At 43.1% G+C, this 17,510-nt stretch overlaps 1 protein-coding gene across 6 annotated transcripts in view; it reads right to left on the reverse strand.

Annotated features, from left to right (window-relative positions):
* The window catches only part of SPEN (spen family transcriptional repressor), a 55,008-nt gene that overhangs the window by 27,332 nt on the left and 10,166 nt on the right, over positions 1–17,510 (reverse strand). For 3 of the 6 annotated variants that reach the window (XM_034401568.3, XM_034401569.3, XM_034401570.3), the window contains exons 2-3: positions 16,680–16,997; positions 13,011–13,487 (exon numbers count right to left, since the gene is read on the reverse strand). In XM_034401568.3, the coding sequence (XP_034257459.2) occupies positions 13,011–13,487; positions 16,680–16,997 (795 nt within the window). Of the gene's footprint in view, positions 1–13,010; positions 13,488–15,382; positions 16,998–17,510 lie in introns of those variants that run through there. The other 3 variants (XM_087879011.1, XM_087879009.1, XM_087879010.1) reach the window with 3 other exon arrangements.

Genomic DNA, 17,510 nt, shown 5'->3' on the forward strand with positions numbered 1-17,510 from the left:
GCCACCCAATTTTCATTTGACTGAAGAATGTTTCAATCACCGTTCGGGGATACTGATCTTTGCCAAAAAAAAAAGAATACCAATTTGTTTCTCATCCTCCCAACATGCTACAATGGTGTGGGTAAAAAACTTGAGTTTTATTTGCAAGGTTTTGCTTCTCTAGCACTTGGTTTTACTCCCAAGATCCTTTGAGGCCAGCAATTTTGCTGTCTGACAGACCTTTGCTTCCATTCAGATTCCGCCATCAGGCCAGAGGATGCAAAAACCCGGATATGCACAAGGAAAGCCAACTCAGCTCTTGGATCCAACGCAGCTCCAGCTGCAACATTAATGTATCACCTAACACTGGAGGCTGATTAAACAGTAACTTCTCATTATCATAATTTCATTAACAAGCTAAATGTATAAGGTGCTTGAAGCGACCTCAAGCAATATTCTGTTTTTGTTGGAAAGCAAACGAAGTGCATAAAGAAGTAGAAACGCAAACACACTCGTCTCTCTTTCTCTCTCTCTAATGTATAGCAGTTATACCCATACACACAGAGTTGCCAATGGTTTCAAACTGCCACACAGTTGCCCAGCAAGCCCAAAGAGAGGCATGGGCAACAGGTTTCTATTTGAGAAGACATTTGTTGCTCCTTCCAGTCTCCCATTCTTTAAGGACTGTCCAAGATTCTGAAAAAAACAAAGTGAGGTTAGAAATATCCCTGAAGCAGGGATAATCTGCCCTCCACTCTAGCAGGGGTCTTGACTTTTTATTAATCCGTGAGTCACAGAGAACAAACTGAATCTGCCAAAGGCTCTAGAAGAGCTAACATCTGGATAGTGAAAACATCTGGGGAGGCATCAGAAATATTCTCTGTATCTCTTTTATCAAATGCAGGGAACTGGATTAAAAAGCACCAATTGACCAAGGGAAGGCAAGAACTGATAAAAGGGTCACAGATAGGAATTGTAAATCTTAAACCTTTCTGAAGCTTATCTACGCATTCCCTTGAGCCAAACTTAAAAGATTTCTTTTTGGCAGAGATGACAGGTGCTGAACTGGCTGAAAGCAACTTCATGCGCATTTTCAACAGCGGCTCCGATCAAAGGAAAAACTGCAGCACTTGCAATAATCCCCAAAGTTCCTCAAATCCAAGCTCCTTCGAAGCAAGAACCAGGTTCCTGTTGGAAAACAAGAGCTTTCTTTTGCCTGCTGCGTCCGAAACAAGACACTTCACGCAAGTCTTGGTTGACTCAGCCTTCCATCCTTTCGAGGTAGGTAAAATGAGGACCCGGATTGGGGAGGCAATAAACTGACTTTGTATAAAAAAAAAAAAAAAAAAAAAAAAAGAACACCGCTTAGGGGGGGCCAAAAGCCCTACTAAGCAGGTATATACAAAAGTATGAAGGCTGTTGCTTAACGCATTGTAAGCCACCCTGCTTAACGCATTGCTTAACGCATTGTAAGCCGCATATAAATCGAACCAATAAATAAATAAGTCAGGTGAGTGGAGAAACACCAGTGACTGCAGAACTATTTCTTGCACGTGGCTTTTTAATTAGTCCAATCAGAGAAGCCCACAAATGGTAGCAAGAGCCACCTGAAATAGAAACGGAAGTGTAAAGTTAGAGAACAAGCAAGCACCAGACTCTACGGGGTTTAACGCAGGCTGCCAAGGTGAACTTATTTTCTCCTACAACTCTGACCTACCTAAGCCAAGCGATCAGCTGGTGGCCCCAGCATGTCATGTCATACTAGTGAATGCTGGCATGTGACTAAGTTTGTGTGGATAAACTATCGACCTTCCCCCCCCCCGCCCCTCCAGCTAAAATTAAGCTTGTGAAGAACTTGTCCTGCACTCCAGCAGAATCAAGAAGCATGGTGGTCCTTCAAGGTGCTGTCCTCTGTTAGAAAAGAAATATGAATAAAAAAGGATAGATAAATGAGGGAGATAAGAAAAAGGTAAATGATGGAGAGATAAAAAAAAGAAATAGAAACCTAGATGATACCAGTGAAAATTGAAAAGGGGGGGGGGGAAGAAGAGTATAAGAGTAATGGATAATAATGATAATATGGATAGATAGAATAAATCTGAAAAGAAATTGAAAGAAAGTATATATGAGTAGAATATAGGAGTTGCTCGGATACCAAACAAGAAGAATATTATATAGCAAAGAAGATAGAAAGGAGAGGGGAGGAGAGGGGAGGAAGAGGAGAGGAATGGAAGAAAGGGAAAAGGAGAGGAAGGAAAGGTAGGAGACAGGAGTAGGAGAAAAGGGGAGAAGGGGGAAAGAAGAGAGGAGTGGGGGAAAGAAGGGGAAGTAGGATGAGGTAGGAGAGGAGGAAGGAGAAAGTAGGAGAGGAGAGGAGGCTGGGAAAGGAAAGAAAGGAGAAGAAGAAGAAGAGGAGGAGCAACCCCGAATGTAATTAAAATGTCTTATTTTAATGCTTTCTCTAAGGAAAATATATATGTGTATGATTAATTATGTATAAGAAAATGTACATTTTATATTATGTGTAGAAAAAATAAAACTGAAAAAACTTTTCAAAAAAAAAAAAGGGGTGCTGTCTTCCTATTTAAGAGAGATTTCTGAATTGCCCCCGCGGCTTCCCTTAATTTAAGCACCATCTCTTCCTGCTTCACTGCCCTTCGCTTTCATCTAAGAAGAGAAAGGGGAGTCATTGGGTGCTTGCATTTCACAGACTGTCCTCCCAAGACAACTTCAGGATGGATTAGCTCATCGAGGCACTGCCGCAAATACTCTCCTTCTGCAACTGCACTCGGAAAAACCCACAACCCATGTTACACTTCGGCATAAATAGACTCTGCAAAGCAGCCTCTGACACAAATAAAACTGTCCTAAAAAGTCAACAATTTCTTGCTCCACTTTATCCTGCAGCCGCAAGCATTTTTAAAATAGTTAAATAAAGAAACAGAAGAAAGGCGTTCCTACAAGCCAGGTTGATTGCTCCTTCCTCTCATCGTCTTTACAATAAAATTCGTTGCCGATCAGGTTAATCAGCGAGTAAGAGGCATAAATCTGCTTCCTCTCCCTCGTGTTCCTCGTGTTCTTTGTTCAAGACCAGGGAGATTCCCTCTTCCTTTTTTCCTAGTATTGCCCTTAAGCCTCTCCACGGCTGCTTCTTTCAACTGACTTTTTATTTTTAGGCAAGTGCTCCACTTAAACAATGTTGTTGTTAGTTGCGAAGTCGTGTCCGACCCATCGCGACCCCATGGATCACGTTCCTCCAGGGCTTCCTGTCCTCTACCATCCTCTGGAGTCCATTTAAGCTCACGCCGACTGCTTCGGTGACTCCATCCAGCCACCTCGTTCTCTGCCGTCCCCTTCTTCTTTTGCCCTCCATCGTTCCCAGCATTAGGCTCTTCTCCAGGGAGTCCTTCCTTCTCATTAGGTGGCCAAAGCATTTGAGTTTCCTCTTCAGGATCTGGCTTTCTAAAGAGCAGTCAGGGTTGATCTCTAGGACTGACCAGTTGGATGGCCTTGCAGTCCAAGGGACTCGCAGGAGTCTCCTCCAGCACCAGAGTTCAAAGGCTCCATTCTTTGGCCCTCAGCCTTCCTTATGGTCCAACTTTCACAGCCATCCATTGCAATTGGAAAAACCGTAGCCTTGACTGTATGCACTTTTGTTGGCAGGGTGATGTCTCTGCTTTTTAGTATGCTGTCTAGATTTGCCATAGCTTTCCTCCCCAGGAGCAAGCGTCTTTTAATTTCTTGGCTTAAACAATAGGATTCTAGAAAAAGATGGGTTTTGAAAGTATTTTCATCTGAGCATATCAAATTATGTTTGTTAAAAATTGAATGACAGAAAAGTGGAGTCGTTCCCCAAGGATGAGGAAAGGGCAAAAACTGAATGTTCGTGTCTAAATTAGACAATAATGTAAGTTAAAATGAAAACATTTAGAAACAGATGCTAGATCAAAGCAGCCATCAACACTAAAATATCAGAATATCATCTTAATGTAGCAAAATTGAAACCTTTCCAAAAGCTCAAATCGTTCCCCAAGAATGTTTAGGACTTTTTTAAGTCTGTGAACATCGTCCCAAGGAAACAAGGAGTTGATGATGCTAGGCATCATTTCTAAAAATAAGAGAAACAGGAAAAGCCACCACTGCAGCCCCAAAAAAAGCAGTTCCTAGCTGATAACAACACGTGGAAAGAGATGTAGGAAGGTGGACTTTGTCCATGGAGATTCTCAGTCATCCAGGTCATGGTTGTCCCAGAGGTGCTTTTTCAAGAGGCAGCTGGACTTTTTCTTTGAAGATGTTTCACTTCTCATCCAAGAAGCTTCTTCAGCTCTGACTGGATGGTGGGGAAGGGAAGGATTTATACTCCTTGCAGACAGCTGGTCATTTGCATCCTTTTAGAGAGTCGTGGAGGCCGCTCGGAGGTTTGTCTGTGTCCTCAGGGTCACCTGAGTGATGCAAATGGTTGTGGAGCCTTCTTGGAACTGCTGAAAGGACTTGTGTTGTAGACTGGAGATGGATGTTGTCATATTCCTCCCCCTCTGTTGAGAGAGGGCTGTTCAATTTTAACATAGATGGCCTCTTCGACCTCTCTGTCAAGCCAGCGGTCCTCTCTGTCCAAAATGTGGACTTGGCTGTCTTCAAAAGAGCGGCCAAGAAGGCTCCACAACCCATTTGCACTACTCAGGTGACCCTGAGGACACAGATAAACCTCAAAGTGGCCTCAATGACTCTCTAAAAGGATGCAAATGACCAAGTTGACTGCAAGGAGTATAAATCCTGGCTTCCCCATTGATTTCGCTTGTCAGGTCGCAAAAAAGGATCACAGGACCTTGGGACACAGCAACAGTTGTAAGCACGAGTCAGTTGCCAAGCATCTGGATTGTGATCACATGATCATGGGAATGCTACAAAGGTCACGAGTGCACCAAGTTCCTTTTTTTCAGTGCGGTTGTAACTTTGAACAGTCACTATGTGACTGCCTATAAACAGCAGTTGCTGGCATTCTTTTAGAACACAAGTTTTCTTTTCCACAATAAATCTTCTTGTCAGAAGTCCTCGTATCACGGAGAGTTGTTTCCAAGCCAGCCTTCTGGGAGAAGCCTCGCATCAGAAAGGCCTTCGGAGTGGAAGAGCGAGTCCAGGGCTCACCCCTAAAGACCCTTATCCAGGTTTACAACTGGCTAGGAATGTAGAGGAGGTTCAGTGCACTAACTCTGCTAGGCACTGAACAGCTGCTCTGCCCGAGAACCCAGAATGTGTGCATGTTTTAGTCCATACAGTAGAACCTCTGGTCACCAACGCTTCTGACCATGACCAAATTGGGATCTGACCAAAAAATTCACATTTTTTTTTTCCCACGGCCGATTTCCCCTTTCCACGCCATTTTCTTTTTTTGTAAGCACCAAATTTCCACAATTAGGTTTGGGTCACGACCAAATCGGTTTGCGACCAAAGTTATGGAATGAATTATGGCTGGGACCAGAGGTTTTATTTTATTTTTATTTTATTATTCATATTTCTATGCTGCCCACTCTCCGAGGACTCTGGGCGGCTTACACCAAAGACAGTATACTAAATAGCATATTGCCCCCAATGATCTGGGTCCTCATTTTACCCACCTCGGAAGGATGGAAGGCTGAGTCAACCTTGAACCGGTGAGATTTGATCCGCTGATCTGCTGAACTAGCAGTCAGCTGAAGTAGCTGCAGTACTGCACTCTAACCACTGCGCCACCTCGGCTCTTTTTCTACTGTATATGAAACGAAATGGGGATTTAAGAGCAGGATCAAGTCAAAAAGGGATAGAGTCAAAATCACATGTTAATACCACTTTATAAGGCCTTGGTAAGGCCACACTTGGAATACTGCATTCAGTTTTGGTTGCCACGATGTAAAAAAGATGTGGAGACTCTAGAAAGAGTGCACAGAAGAGCAACAAGGATGATTAGGGGGCTGGAGGCTAAAACGTATCAAGAATGGTTGCAGGAACTGGGTATGTCTAGTTTAATGAGAAGAAGGACTAGGGGAGACATGATAGCAGCGTTCCAATATCTCAGGGGCTGCCAAAAAATGATGACAAGCTCAGTCTCCAGGCAGAAGAGAGAGCAACACCCATTCCTGGATTCTCTCTCCCCGGTGCAATGGAGAAGCAACAAGGAGAAATTTCCTGATGGTTAGAACAATTAATCAGTGGAACAACTTGCCTCCAGAAGTTGTGAATGCTCCAACACTGGACGTTTTTAAGATGTTGCATGACCCATTTGTTTGAAGTGGTGTAGGGTTTCCTGCAGCTAAGCAGGGGGTTGGACTGGAAGACCTCCAAGGTCCCTTCCAACTTTGTTATTCTATTCTAAAGGCATGGACAACAGTGTTAGCTAAGAGAAAGCAGAGAAGGAGCTGAGGGAAGATGCTAGAAAACTAGAGCGAGGGGCTGGGAATTGCTGGGAAGAGGACTCCGGATGAAGCAGGGATGCACGACCCTGTATAAACACTGAAGCACTCCTCCAAATTTTGCTTTCCAGGCCCAAATCTGGAAAAACTAAAACTTCCTAGCCTCCTCTCTGCTGATCTGCAGCCAACCTGAATAGTTTGTCAGAACTGCTGAAATACCACAGTTTGTTCCAGCTTTTGAACACAACATCTTCACATCCTTCCCACCGGCTGAATTTCAGAGTCTCCTGGAACATGCAGGGAAGTCTCCAGCAAGAGTCCTGACGTATAAGCAAGTTCAGGCTGGAGAAATCTTTTGTTCAGTACACTGCAACATCAACCAAAAATAATATTTTTTTAAAAAAATCCCATCTACTGGTCTTCACAATCCCCCTTTTCTGCCTGACAAACCAACCAGGAAAACCCATCTTCCTGAAAGGAAGGCATGGAAAAAATCTCTCCTTTTGCGTATTTTGCAAAATGTGACACACTACAGCAATCTGCTACTAATTGAGATGTCAAGTGATTACACCAAGGAAAGTGTAATTATTCATGCTGCATCTTTTTTAGCACATTCCATTAAATTGTAATAGCTGGCTGAATTTTCTTCCTTTCCATTAACAGAATGATAAAATTATGAAAGATGTAAGAAAAATGCAACTGGTATTGAAACAAAGAAAACACAAAACACTGACCCTTGCTTTATGCCAGAAACAGATCTAACATTTTCTTTTATATTTACAGTCGAAGCTATACAGTTGTCTAGAAATCCATAATCCAAGTTCCTAAACACTACCAGATCCTGATAATTTTTAATTATTGCTCCTTGAATAGGAGATAGCTTTTATTTAGTTTTATATTTATGTAAGGTTATCACTTATGTAACTTATGTATGTTTAGTATCTTGATGGCCCATAAACATGGTAAAATTAATGAACACATATAAATTAATCTTTCTTTCTTTTCTTTTTTTTTTTCAAATGGAGGCAAATGAATGTGAACAGAAGGCAGAACTTCTGCTATGGTGTGACCCAAATCTTTTAATTTAGATCCTGGCTACTAATGTTGTTAAACCTATTTACCAGTGGCATGTATTTCTTAATTTTAATAAGTGCAGTTTATTTGTCACTTGAAAAACCTGCACCTCCAAAACTGTGTGCCTTTTGAGAAAAGAATAACACCAACAGCAATACTAACGATGTATCAAAGTCTTCCAACAGTAGCTAATTGCTTTTTTAAAAAAAAGTAAAAATGGGTACTTCATTGATGATTGTAAAGACTGTGCTAAAATTGAAACAAATTAATTAGAAACTTTGAGTCTCAGAGAAGCCTACAGGCTAAAACACAACATTTGGAAATCAGCAGGCCGGCTTTAGATAACAAGTTTGCATTGGGAAAGTTTGATGAGAAAAAGTTCTGGAACAGTTTTGTGGAGACCAACCACCGAAGGTTCTCCAAGGATAACCTTGGATTTTAAACATTCAAACTCCCAAAGAAAGGAATGTATCTGCAACACCCTCCGTATCTGTGGAAGCAACAAATAAGGACACTGCCCACTCCCGGATAACCCAACGAGCATCAAAACCAAATCTGTTACCTAAACAGTCCAAACAACTGACAGTCGTCTGGGGGGATTCCCACAGCTTTCAAATCATCATCAAAACCCAAATAAAGTAAAAACAATCTATACAGTAAGGAAAACCAATGCAGCAATCGGCATAGAAACCAATATGAAGTTGCATAAAATCAATATAAAAACAACACTAAGTGAAGAGGAGCAATTTGTTTTGAGATCTAAAACACACCAAACAGTATTTAAAAGTATTTCCCCTGTTTTGGGGGAAACAGGTCACCTGATACCTATTTTTGATGCAAGTGATAGGCAACCAAGCATCTCTTAAATTCCTTCCTTCCTTCCTTCCTTTCCTGTTGAATCAGAACTAGCTTGCCATTGTCTGTTTCCTAGGGTTGAGCATGTCTGACTGGCCCAAGGTCATCCAAGCTGGCTTGGTACCTAAGGCAGGTCCTAAACATGGTCTCCTGGTTTCTACCCTAGTTTCTACCCTGACGCCTTAACCACTTCACCAAACTGGCTCTCCCACCTCATTAAAGAGGGCATTTTAAGTATCAGGTAGATATATTTGAGAGAGAGAGAGAGGCCATCCGTCACACGTTCAAGCTGCAGGCGTTTGTTTGAAAGTTAATCACAGTGTTCTGAATTAGGCCTGAACGCTGACTGAAAATTACTGCGGGCTTCTGACAGGCAAGCATTCAAGTTAAAATTGCCTTTATTTCTGCTTGTACAAAATACTGTACAACAAGGCTCACACCTTCCTGCCACCAGAATTATCAACACTGCATATGTTTGGATGCTATTGTAACCAAGGGTTAGAGAATATTTTTATGTTGTTGTTGTTAACTGCGAAGTTGTGTCTGACCCATCACAACCCCATGGACCACGTTCCTCCAGACTTTCCTGTCCTCTACCATCCTCTGGAGTCCATTTAAGCTCATGCCGACTGCTTCGGGGACTCCTTCCAGCTACCTCCTTCTCTGTTGTCCCCTTCTTCTTTTGCCCTCCATCGTTCCCAGCATTTGGCTCTTCTCCAGGGAGTCCTTCCTTCTCATTAGGTGGCCAAAGGATTTTGAGTTTCATCTTCAAGGATCAGCAGGCAAAATATGCCTACTAGCAAGAGTTGAAGGCGATGAAAGAGAATGACATAAGATGGTCAGAGACCTTTGTCTGAACAAGTCAAATTACATTTTTTAGCTCTGCTGGCAGAGAGTGGAAAAATTTAACTTTGGACTAAGAAATTTTTTTAAAATTCCAAGGGTGAATAAAGGGAAATAAAGTTTAATCACCTGCTATACCTAGTAAAGTCCCAGAGGGGATGCTTAAGAGAGCCAGCTCAGCTAAATCTGATTCACATTATTCCCACCGTAGTAGAACCATAATCCAATCTGCTGGGCTATTTAAACCGTTTGTAGTAAAAACAAAACCCCTCTCGATATCCATTTTGATTTACAACTTTTTCTTACAGAGCTTTTCCATCTTCTCTTAATGCTGTACTGGAGATAGTACAGTAAACAGCAGAACCCAATTCCGTTCCTCTCAGCTCAACTTTCAAATAGGGGGAATCTGTAAGCCCTCTCCCTTTCCCTCTGCCAGGACTGTCCCAAGTCCTTGCCAGTCCCACCTTCTCCCCACCCACCCCCCAATTAACCCAGGGGCTCCTGCTTTGGAAAAATAAAAACAACAAGCAGGCAGGGAGGACAGAGCCTACCAGGAGAGGGCAAGCAGCCAAATCTGGCTGGAGGATTCCAGTTCAGACTAGTTTGGGAGACCCAAAGGAGGAATTCCTTGTGTTGCCTGCAGAATTTGAACACAGCAACTCCTGCTGTGGGTTTTGCTTATCAATAATGAAGCCTTGGAGCCCCCTTTGTATTCTTTTGCACAGCCATGGTATCTCTGAAAGGAAGAATTTTAAGATCCACACAGATTTATTCAGGAGGGGGGGGTGCGCAGCGGCCTCCGTGTTGATTAAATTTGTTTTTATTAAGTTTTTCACATTTTGCAAGACATGCTAGAAATAGGTTTGAAGGAACAAAATAAAATAAATTCCATATATACTGCTTTGCAATACATTTGATGTATGTCTCTCTCTCTCACACACACACACACCGGGGGGGAGGGGGGGGAGACAGTCCCAGAAGAGGGTCTTTAGTCAAGGCGATGTTTGCATACCAAGCTTCTATCAACTGTTTTATTAAAGTATTGTTTGTTCCCTTGTGAGATTTAGTTATAGGAAGTACAACACTGAATTACTTTTCAAAGAAAGAAAATATATCAATATGCAGCCTTGAAGGGAAACACTGCTTTTTTCCCCCCTCACAAATACATCTGACAACCACATTCCCTGTTAGTCTGGTAAGCAGTTGGGGCAACCTAAGATAAAGGTGTGCAACGCAAGCTGTTTTATTAACAAAAGAAAAGTTTCTGGCAAAGGACAGCTTTCCAAGTACAAAGAGAGTCTGAATCAAAACATCAGTTCCGCATCCAATGCAAACCCACACCAATTTCATCTCTAGGTATCTGACCTAAGGAAGCTGGTATCCCTCCTGAGAGAACCGAAAGAAAAAAAGAAAGGAAGGAAGGAAGGAAGGAAGGAAGGAAGGAAGGAAGGAAGGAAGGAAGGAAGAAAGAAAGAAAGAAAGAAAGAAAGAAAGAAAGAAAGAAAGAAAGAAAGAAAGAAAGAAAGAAAGAAAGAAAGAAAGAAAGGCAAACAAAGCTGCCTTCCACTAAAGGACTGCAGGGGAAAAAAAATCTGTGTTCAATTAACAAGGCGTGAAATGGCATAGGATCCTGGGGGAAATATTTAAGACCCGGCTTGGGAGAGGATGGCTTGGATCAGATGGGAAGGCAGGCTTGCGCAACCTGTGAAAATGGCCAACAGCCACTGAATTGGGGACTCCGCAAAGCCACGGGACGAGTCACCATTTGAGGAAAGGTGTAGTAGCTGAGCGGACTGGAAGAAACCAGAACGGACAGGATTTTTTCCTCTTGTCGACAATCCTCCCCTCGTTTTATGGAGAAACTGGGACTTGCACCACAAGCTCCTTGCTACAGCTTCAGCCTTCCCTGGACCGAAATCACCTGAAACTGCAGTCTGCTGGGACTGAATTCTGAAGCTTCTGATCAAACCACAAAACTACACACAGACACACACACACACACACACACTCTCTCTCTCTCATCAACCTGCCGCTCTCTGCCAATGATTCATCCTCTGCTGGCAAATTCCTGAGGTGGAAAGAAAGGAAAGGGGGCAAGCAGGAGGAAAAGGCCAGGGTTACATAACAAAATTAAGTTTCCCACTCTTTGCTTTCACTCTGGGAGTTGAGGATGACAAGACAGGCAAAGAAATCAAATGAACTCGAACTCACCAGCCAATTTTGAAAGCCTCAATGCTGACTTCCCCCTCCCCAAGCATCTTCTATCATAGCGCTTTTTATCTTTGTCTCAAATTGGGCTTACAGCTTTAAAAGCAGAATCGATTATATTACTTTCAGGGAAAGCTGGACTCGCCGTAAAGCCCTGCTTGTAGACAGTACCGAAAAACAGCCCAAAGAACGAATGGCAAGCATTCCAGGATCAAGTTTATATCCATCTTTTCAAATTCAACAGCTCTTAAACCTGACGGAGGACGCTAAGGAGGACCAGCCTGAATTTGGATGAGCTCCAGAGAGCAGCTGAGATTTAAAAATAAAACATGAAAGCAGGAAGAAGATCTTGCCTAGGTAGGATTCAACTTGGGAAAATTCTCCACTGGCCACTCCCAACGTTAACATTATTTTCCCCCGTGTCTTTCTAGCATATTTCCTCAAGTGCTGACATGCTATGAAAATACAAAATGCCTGAACTCCTCCTTGCCTTAAACCACAGTTCCAAAGTCTAATGAAGGTGAGAACTAGTATGGCTGCATTCCTCCACCCACCCTTTCACACAAAAAGGACTGCTGGCCAGCTGCTTATTTCAGTGGGTTAAAGAACATCTATTTACTGACGTTAATCCAAGGTGATGGCAGGTTTTACGAATCTCCCTTTGAAGCAAGGGGAGATTTTCCAAATTCTTTTAACAGGGGGGGAAAGGAGGAAGAGTCAAAAAACAGGGGCTGGATTGGGGGAAAGGCTATTCTCAGCCCGTGGAAGGCCTCACGCTCAGAATAAATCCCCAGTGTACACCCACAACGTGGGGAGCTGCCCTGACAAAACAAAAGCTAGAGAGGTATACAACAACACAATGGCACCTTCTTATCTGCCTCCTTTAAAAACAGCCTACGTGTTTCAACATGGCAATTTTCAATCATTTACGGGTGTACTTCTACATTCTGATTAGGAAGGTCCTTTCCTTGGAAATATAAATGGGATGATATATTTCTGTTTATCTTTTTTCTTTCTTTTTCTTTTTTTACAGTGCCGCAGTTCCTTGACTGGAACCAACACAGAGAACAGCCGACCGGCTTGACCAGTGCAATTTCACGACTGCAAGCTATGTAGTAGCCACAGCAACAGTGGAAAACCCATAATTCGCCTATCTATTAAATTTCATCCAGATACTCGAACTCAAGGCAATAAACAAAAGATGCCGTTAATAAAGAAGAAAAGAGGGATAGTCCAGGCAGTTAGTCGGTGCTGAATTATAAATGAAAAATGCAGAAAGCTCTTATCCCCAATCAATCAAAGGCTGCTTCTACAAAGGGTCTGTAAGGGCACCCTTTCATAAAACCAACAAAAGCAACAAAGAATCTTTTCCCCCCACTCCCCCCAGAGTGGCTCAAAAGGGATCCATTTCGCAGGTGGGGCTTTTGTCTCCTGGGGGCAGCCTTCCAAATGGTCCGCCCTTGGCCCGCCCAACGCTCCTGGCCTCCACCCTGGGAGGGAAGGGGAGGATGGAGGCAGGAGCAGACCAGGAGATGGTGCTGGTCTCTTTCAGGAGGAGGAGCAGAGGAAAGCACAACATTTGCAGCCGATGCACTGTGGTTTCCGGGATCAATACCAAGACCCGAAGCAAAACACACCCCACGCCTACCAGAGGGAGGACGATACCTGTCGCTGCTGGTACTGCTGCTGCTGCTGATTGAATCGCTGCTCGAAGACCGGCTCCTAGAACCGCTTCCGCTAGGCGACCGAGTGGGTCTGGATGCTTGGCTTGCCAGCCTTTGGGGAGACTGTGTCCTGGACTGGGAGGAATGGGGGGACCGGCTCCTGCTGTGCTGGTAACTCCGTTCCGGCCTTCTACCTCGGACTTCCCTGGTGAGGTCATCCCGGTAGATATCCCTGTGTACCACGCTGGGCAACGTAAACTGCTCCCGAGCCCGAGGTTCGTAACGAGGGTCATGAGCATCAAAGCGGCTCGGACTGCGACTCCGAGAACTGTAATAGAGTCCGTGTTGTAAAGTTCGTTCCCGAGGATCTCTGTAATAATCCTGATCGTAATGTCTCGTGCGATCAAATCCTCCTGTCCCCCGTTCATGGTGTCCATAGGCACTAGGCTCGTAAGCACGCTCCCTGTTATCTGAAGCCCTGCATTTAGGAGGGGAAAAACAGGCACGTCAAATCAGAGAAGGAGAACAATGACTCAACAACATGCAAGCATTTAATGCAGGGTTGGCTGTTACTGCAAAAGTCATCAAAAGGCCAACAATGATCTATTTAACAGACTGAATGAGCTTGGTCCTTTTACGTGACTTCTCGCTCACGTTTAAACATAACTTCGTTCTGGCACTGACTCAGTTTCACTGCTTAAACCGAGCCAGCTTGATGCCTGCTTCTGTTCTAGATTTCTATCCCATAATCCTCGCCTCGCAGGACAATGGCTAGGGATCATGGGAGAAGAAGGCTAACGAATCTGAAAGGCATCCAGTTGGAGAAGTCTGAACTAAGCTTCTGTGGACGTAATTGTGTACCACAGACCCAAAAGATCTTGTGCAAAGTGACCTCATTTCAGCAGTTCTATTTATCTATTTCTCGGATGAAACTGAACTATTAACATATTTCATTCCATGACTACCCTAGAATCCTGTCGTTAAGGGGTTGGCGTTAGCCACAAATTCATAGAAAAAAAGCAATTTATCTATTTTTAAAAGCTCACTTGAAATCTTTGCTTCTAAAAGTCCTAGGACAATGTATCAGCTTAGCTGAAGTCAGATCTCTGCTTATCTTTGTAATAATGAAGTCAAGATACAGCCAACAAAAGTCACAGGCATTAAGCTCCGAAAACAAGATACACAATGTTTCTGTGTGCTGGTGAGAGAGTGGTAGCGGTATTTTTAAAAATCACTTTAGACAATAACAGGATGGGATATTTTAATAGTCGATAAAACAAATTGTGGCCATTTCTGTATTTTACATACAGAATTATGTTTCCCGTAAAACTATGTTGTCAACTATGTAGAACATAAAAAAGAAAGTTATGTTGCTAAGACAACTAAGAACCTGGGTGAGCTGCTTAGGCCAAGAAAAGGCCTCCAATAATTTAGCGTTCTAATCTAGAGGATGTCACTGAATGGCCCATTTTGTAGGACACGGCTAGGAAAACAGATGAAATAATTCAGAACAAACATGCGCAGATCAAGCAATAAAGCCAGCGCTTATATTAGTTACAAAAGTTTCCTAGAACCATTCAAGGAAGGAGGAATTCAAATCATTCCCCCCCCTTTTTACTTCCAATCACCTTCCTTGAAAAGTAATTAGCAGGGACCCCAGTTCTCGGTTATCTCCATCCTACATATGAAGAGCTTCTCCTCTTGGCTGTCAGGTTAAAATGCATGGACCTGCCTTCTCCCCCCACCCCACCCCCACCCCAAACAGTGAATTAGGTTCTCCTCCTCTTTCCACTTTATGCTCCTGCTGTAAGTGTAGTGCAGGCCTTAAGCCACTTGTTCCTGCCCCATACGGAGGAGGCAGTGGCCATGGGTCCATGTTAAGGTTTTTGTCTGAATTCTTGCCTCTCCAGCAAGTCAGAGCTGCCTCACGAAAGATTAAAAAAAAAAAACCTATAAGGCAGGCGTTTTAGTAGGTATCACAAACGTTTGCAGCTCCATGCAAATAAGATCACATACTGTCTCAGCGTGTATAAATATTTATTTAAAGAGCTCTCTCGCCCTCGCCTTTTGAAACAACACTCAACACACACCCTGCACCCTGTCAATATTATATCAGTGAAAGCTGATACAATAAAAAGAAAAAAAGAAAAAAAAAGCAAGATTTCTAGAAAAAGTTAATGTATAAGTGTGTAAGAGCCCTTTTATTGGTTAGGACACAGAAGACAGACAAAAGAACTAGCAAAGCTGAGAATCTAATGACTACAGCAGTGCTGGTTAGCTATTAGTACTAATTACTACTGGAGTTAGTGGAAAAAAAAGGAACTGACTTGGGTTAGGAGAGGGGCTAATATACACAGGGCAGGACATACCAACCTTTTCCAAGTGTGGAAACACGACCTATATTCCCAATTAAATCTAGGGAGAGAATTGTGAACATAACTTCCCCAATTTGGCCCCTCTTATAGGGGTAATCCACCTTCTTAATGGACAAGCAAGGGTGTCAAAAAGTGGCATTTTAGATGAGCGAGCAAGACAAAAAAAAAATATCCTAGGGACAAGAAGGAAAAAAAAAACCCAAAATAAAACTCCACTGGAAGCCAGTAGTCCCAGATTGGCCAAAGGGTGGAAGCCCCCAACTTCATTCTTCTGACAGCCAGCGCTTCTAGGTACATCCACCACAGACTGTCGCCCTAAGTCTGAACGAATCGGCTGGTTTAAAAAAAAAAAAAAAGGCACCAGGGGATGAACGAAGGCCTCGCCCCAGGCTAGCAGACATCCTCTGTCCAGCTTTGTAACCATCCAGCAGAGTCTGTGACGTATCCACAAGCTGATCGACACCATGTCTTTAAAGCTAGAGTGCCTTTCACTGTACATGTGCTTTTTAGGAAGACTAAGTAAGTAATCCACTCCCCTGGCCCACTGGGATCTTGGCTCAAAACCATCCCACAAATCTGAGGTAGTAGCCATTATTCCAGCACCTCAACGGATGGCCTGTAAATTTCCAAAACTGAGCAGCGTCCGTCTCGTTCAGTTTGCCATGAGGATAGTAATCCCAAGGTACATGGAAAGTAGATGTAGATCCAAGAGGGGAAAGAAACGTCAACAGCGGCCTTCTCCTGTCTTCATTGTATGTATTCCCAGGGCTAACGACTGTAGAATCCAAGACGAGGCAGCCTTTTTATAAGCCTGCTACAAAATTTTGATACCAATCCAATTTTATGCATAGACTATATCAACCAGCACACCCCTGAAAAAACTACACGCGAAGCTTTGCCAAGGGATTGTGTAGGTCCTACGAATGCTGAAGGTACTCCATATCTGGGTTTGGAGACTTGCGGTATCCAATAAACTCCATTGGATAATAAGGATACATCCAAAGAAGGCCTTAAGGTTATCCAAGAATTGGGGTTTGTCAAGCCCTAGATGAATAGCTCCATAATCGAGGCGTCTTCCATCTTAGAATCGGGTCTCCAACCAGCTGCAGGAAACATCTTCTACAGATCCACAAGATCCCAGCCATTGGGATGGGAATCACTTCCGTTTCCAACCCAAAATAGGAAATGCAGATAATTCCCCAAATTTTAAATCCATCTGGGGGCCCTATCAGGAGTTTGTGTTTCTCACCACAATCAATTACAAAATACCTGCCTAGTGAAACCTTGGAACTTACCCATCAAGTCTCCGCTCATAACGTCCTTCCCGTGCATGAAGTGATGGTGGTGGGCCATACGTGGGCCCACCACCAGCTCTGAACCCAGAAACCTCTCTACTACGAGATGCTATGGAAACTGTATCATCCAATCCCCGAGCAGCACTAGGAATGGTTCCTGGTTCGTTATAATCCGTCCGAAGGTCTCTGTCTCCCATTTTGTTGACAGAATTGTGTGCCTTCTGCGCACTCTTAATGTCCACAAAATCCACAAAGGCCGCCACGCCGCCTTCCGATCCCCTTTTGGGGAGAATTTTGACACTTTCAACACGTCCATATCTAGGAGAAAGACAGAGAAAAATCAACATACATTAAAGCTCACAGAAAATCAGCTAAGAAACCACATTTTAGTACCTTGAAATTTCTGGACTCAGATTTTACAAAAAAATAAAATAAAAATCTAAGCATTCATTTCAATAGATAAAGTATAAACAGAGTTTCAGGTATGGCTTAGTTTCCGGGACTCGTACCAGAGCAAAGCTGAAAGCCTATTCTATGGGAATATTCATACACACTTCAAGCTTGTTAACATTTTTCCCCTTCTTCATCATATCATACCCTGGAAAAAAAAGCCAGGATACAAAAACTTCACCTAACTTAGGTTTTGTCAACATCTGCAATAGGAATTTAGCACTAACAGAAAAGCCATTATTCTGTGATGTTCAAATATATTTCAATGCAATCAATGTTGAAATGATGAATCCGAGTGGAGAATTTATTACATGTATTCATTTGTTCTCAGCTGAGCAGTTATTATTTAGTGTTCAAGATGCAAGCGTCTAATAGAGTACA

The sequence above is a fragment of the Pantherophis guttatus genome, chromosome 15 (assembly GCF_059756535.1).
Source record: "Pantherophis guttatus breed Tessera chromosome 15, ASM5975653v1, whole genome shotgun sequence".
Lineage (NCBI taxonomy): Eukaryota > Metazoa > Chordata > Lepidosauria > Squamata > Colubridae > Pantherophis > Pantherophis guttatus.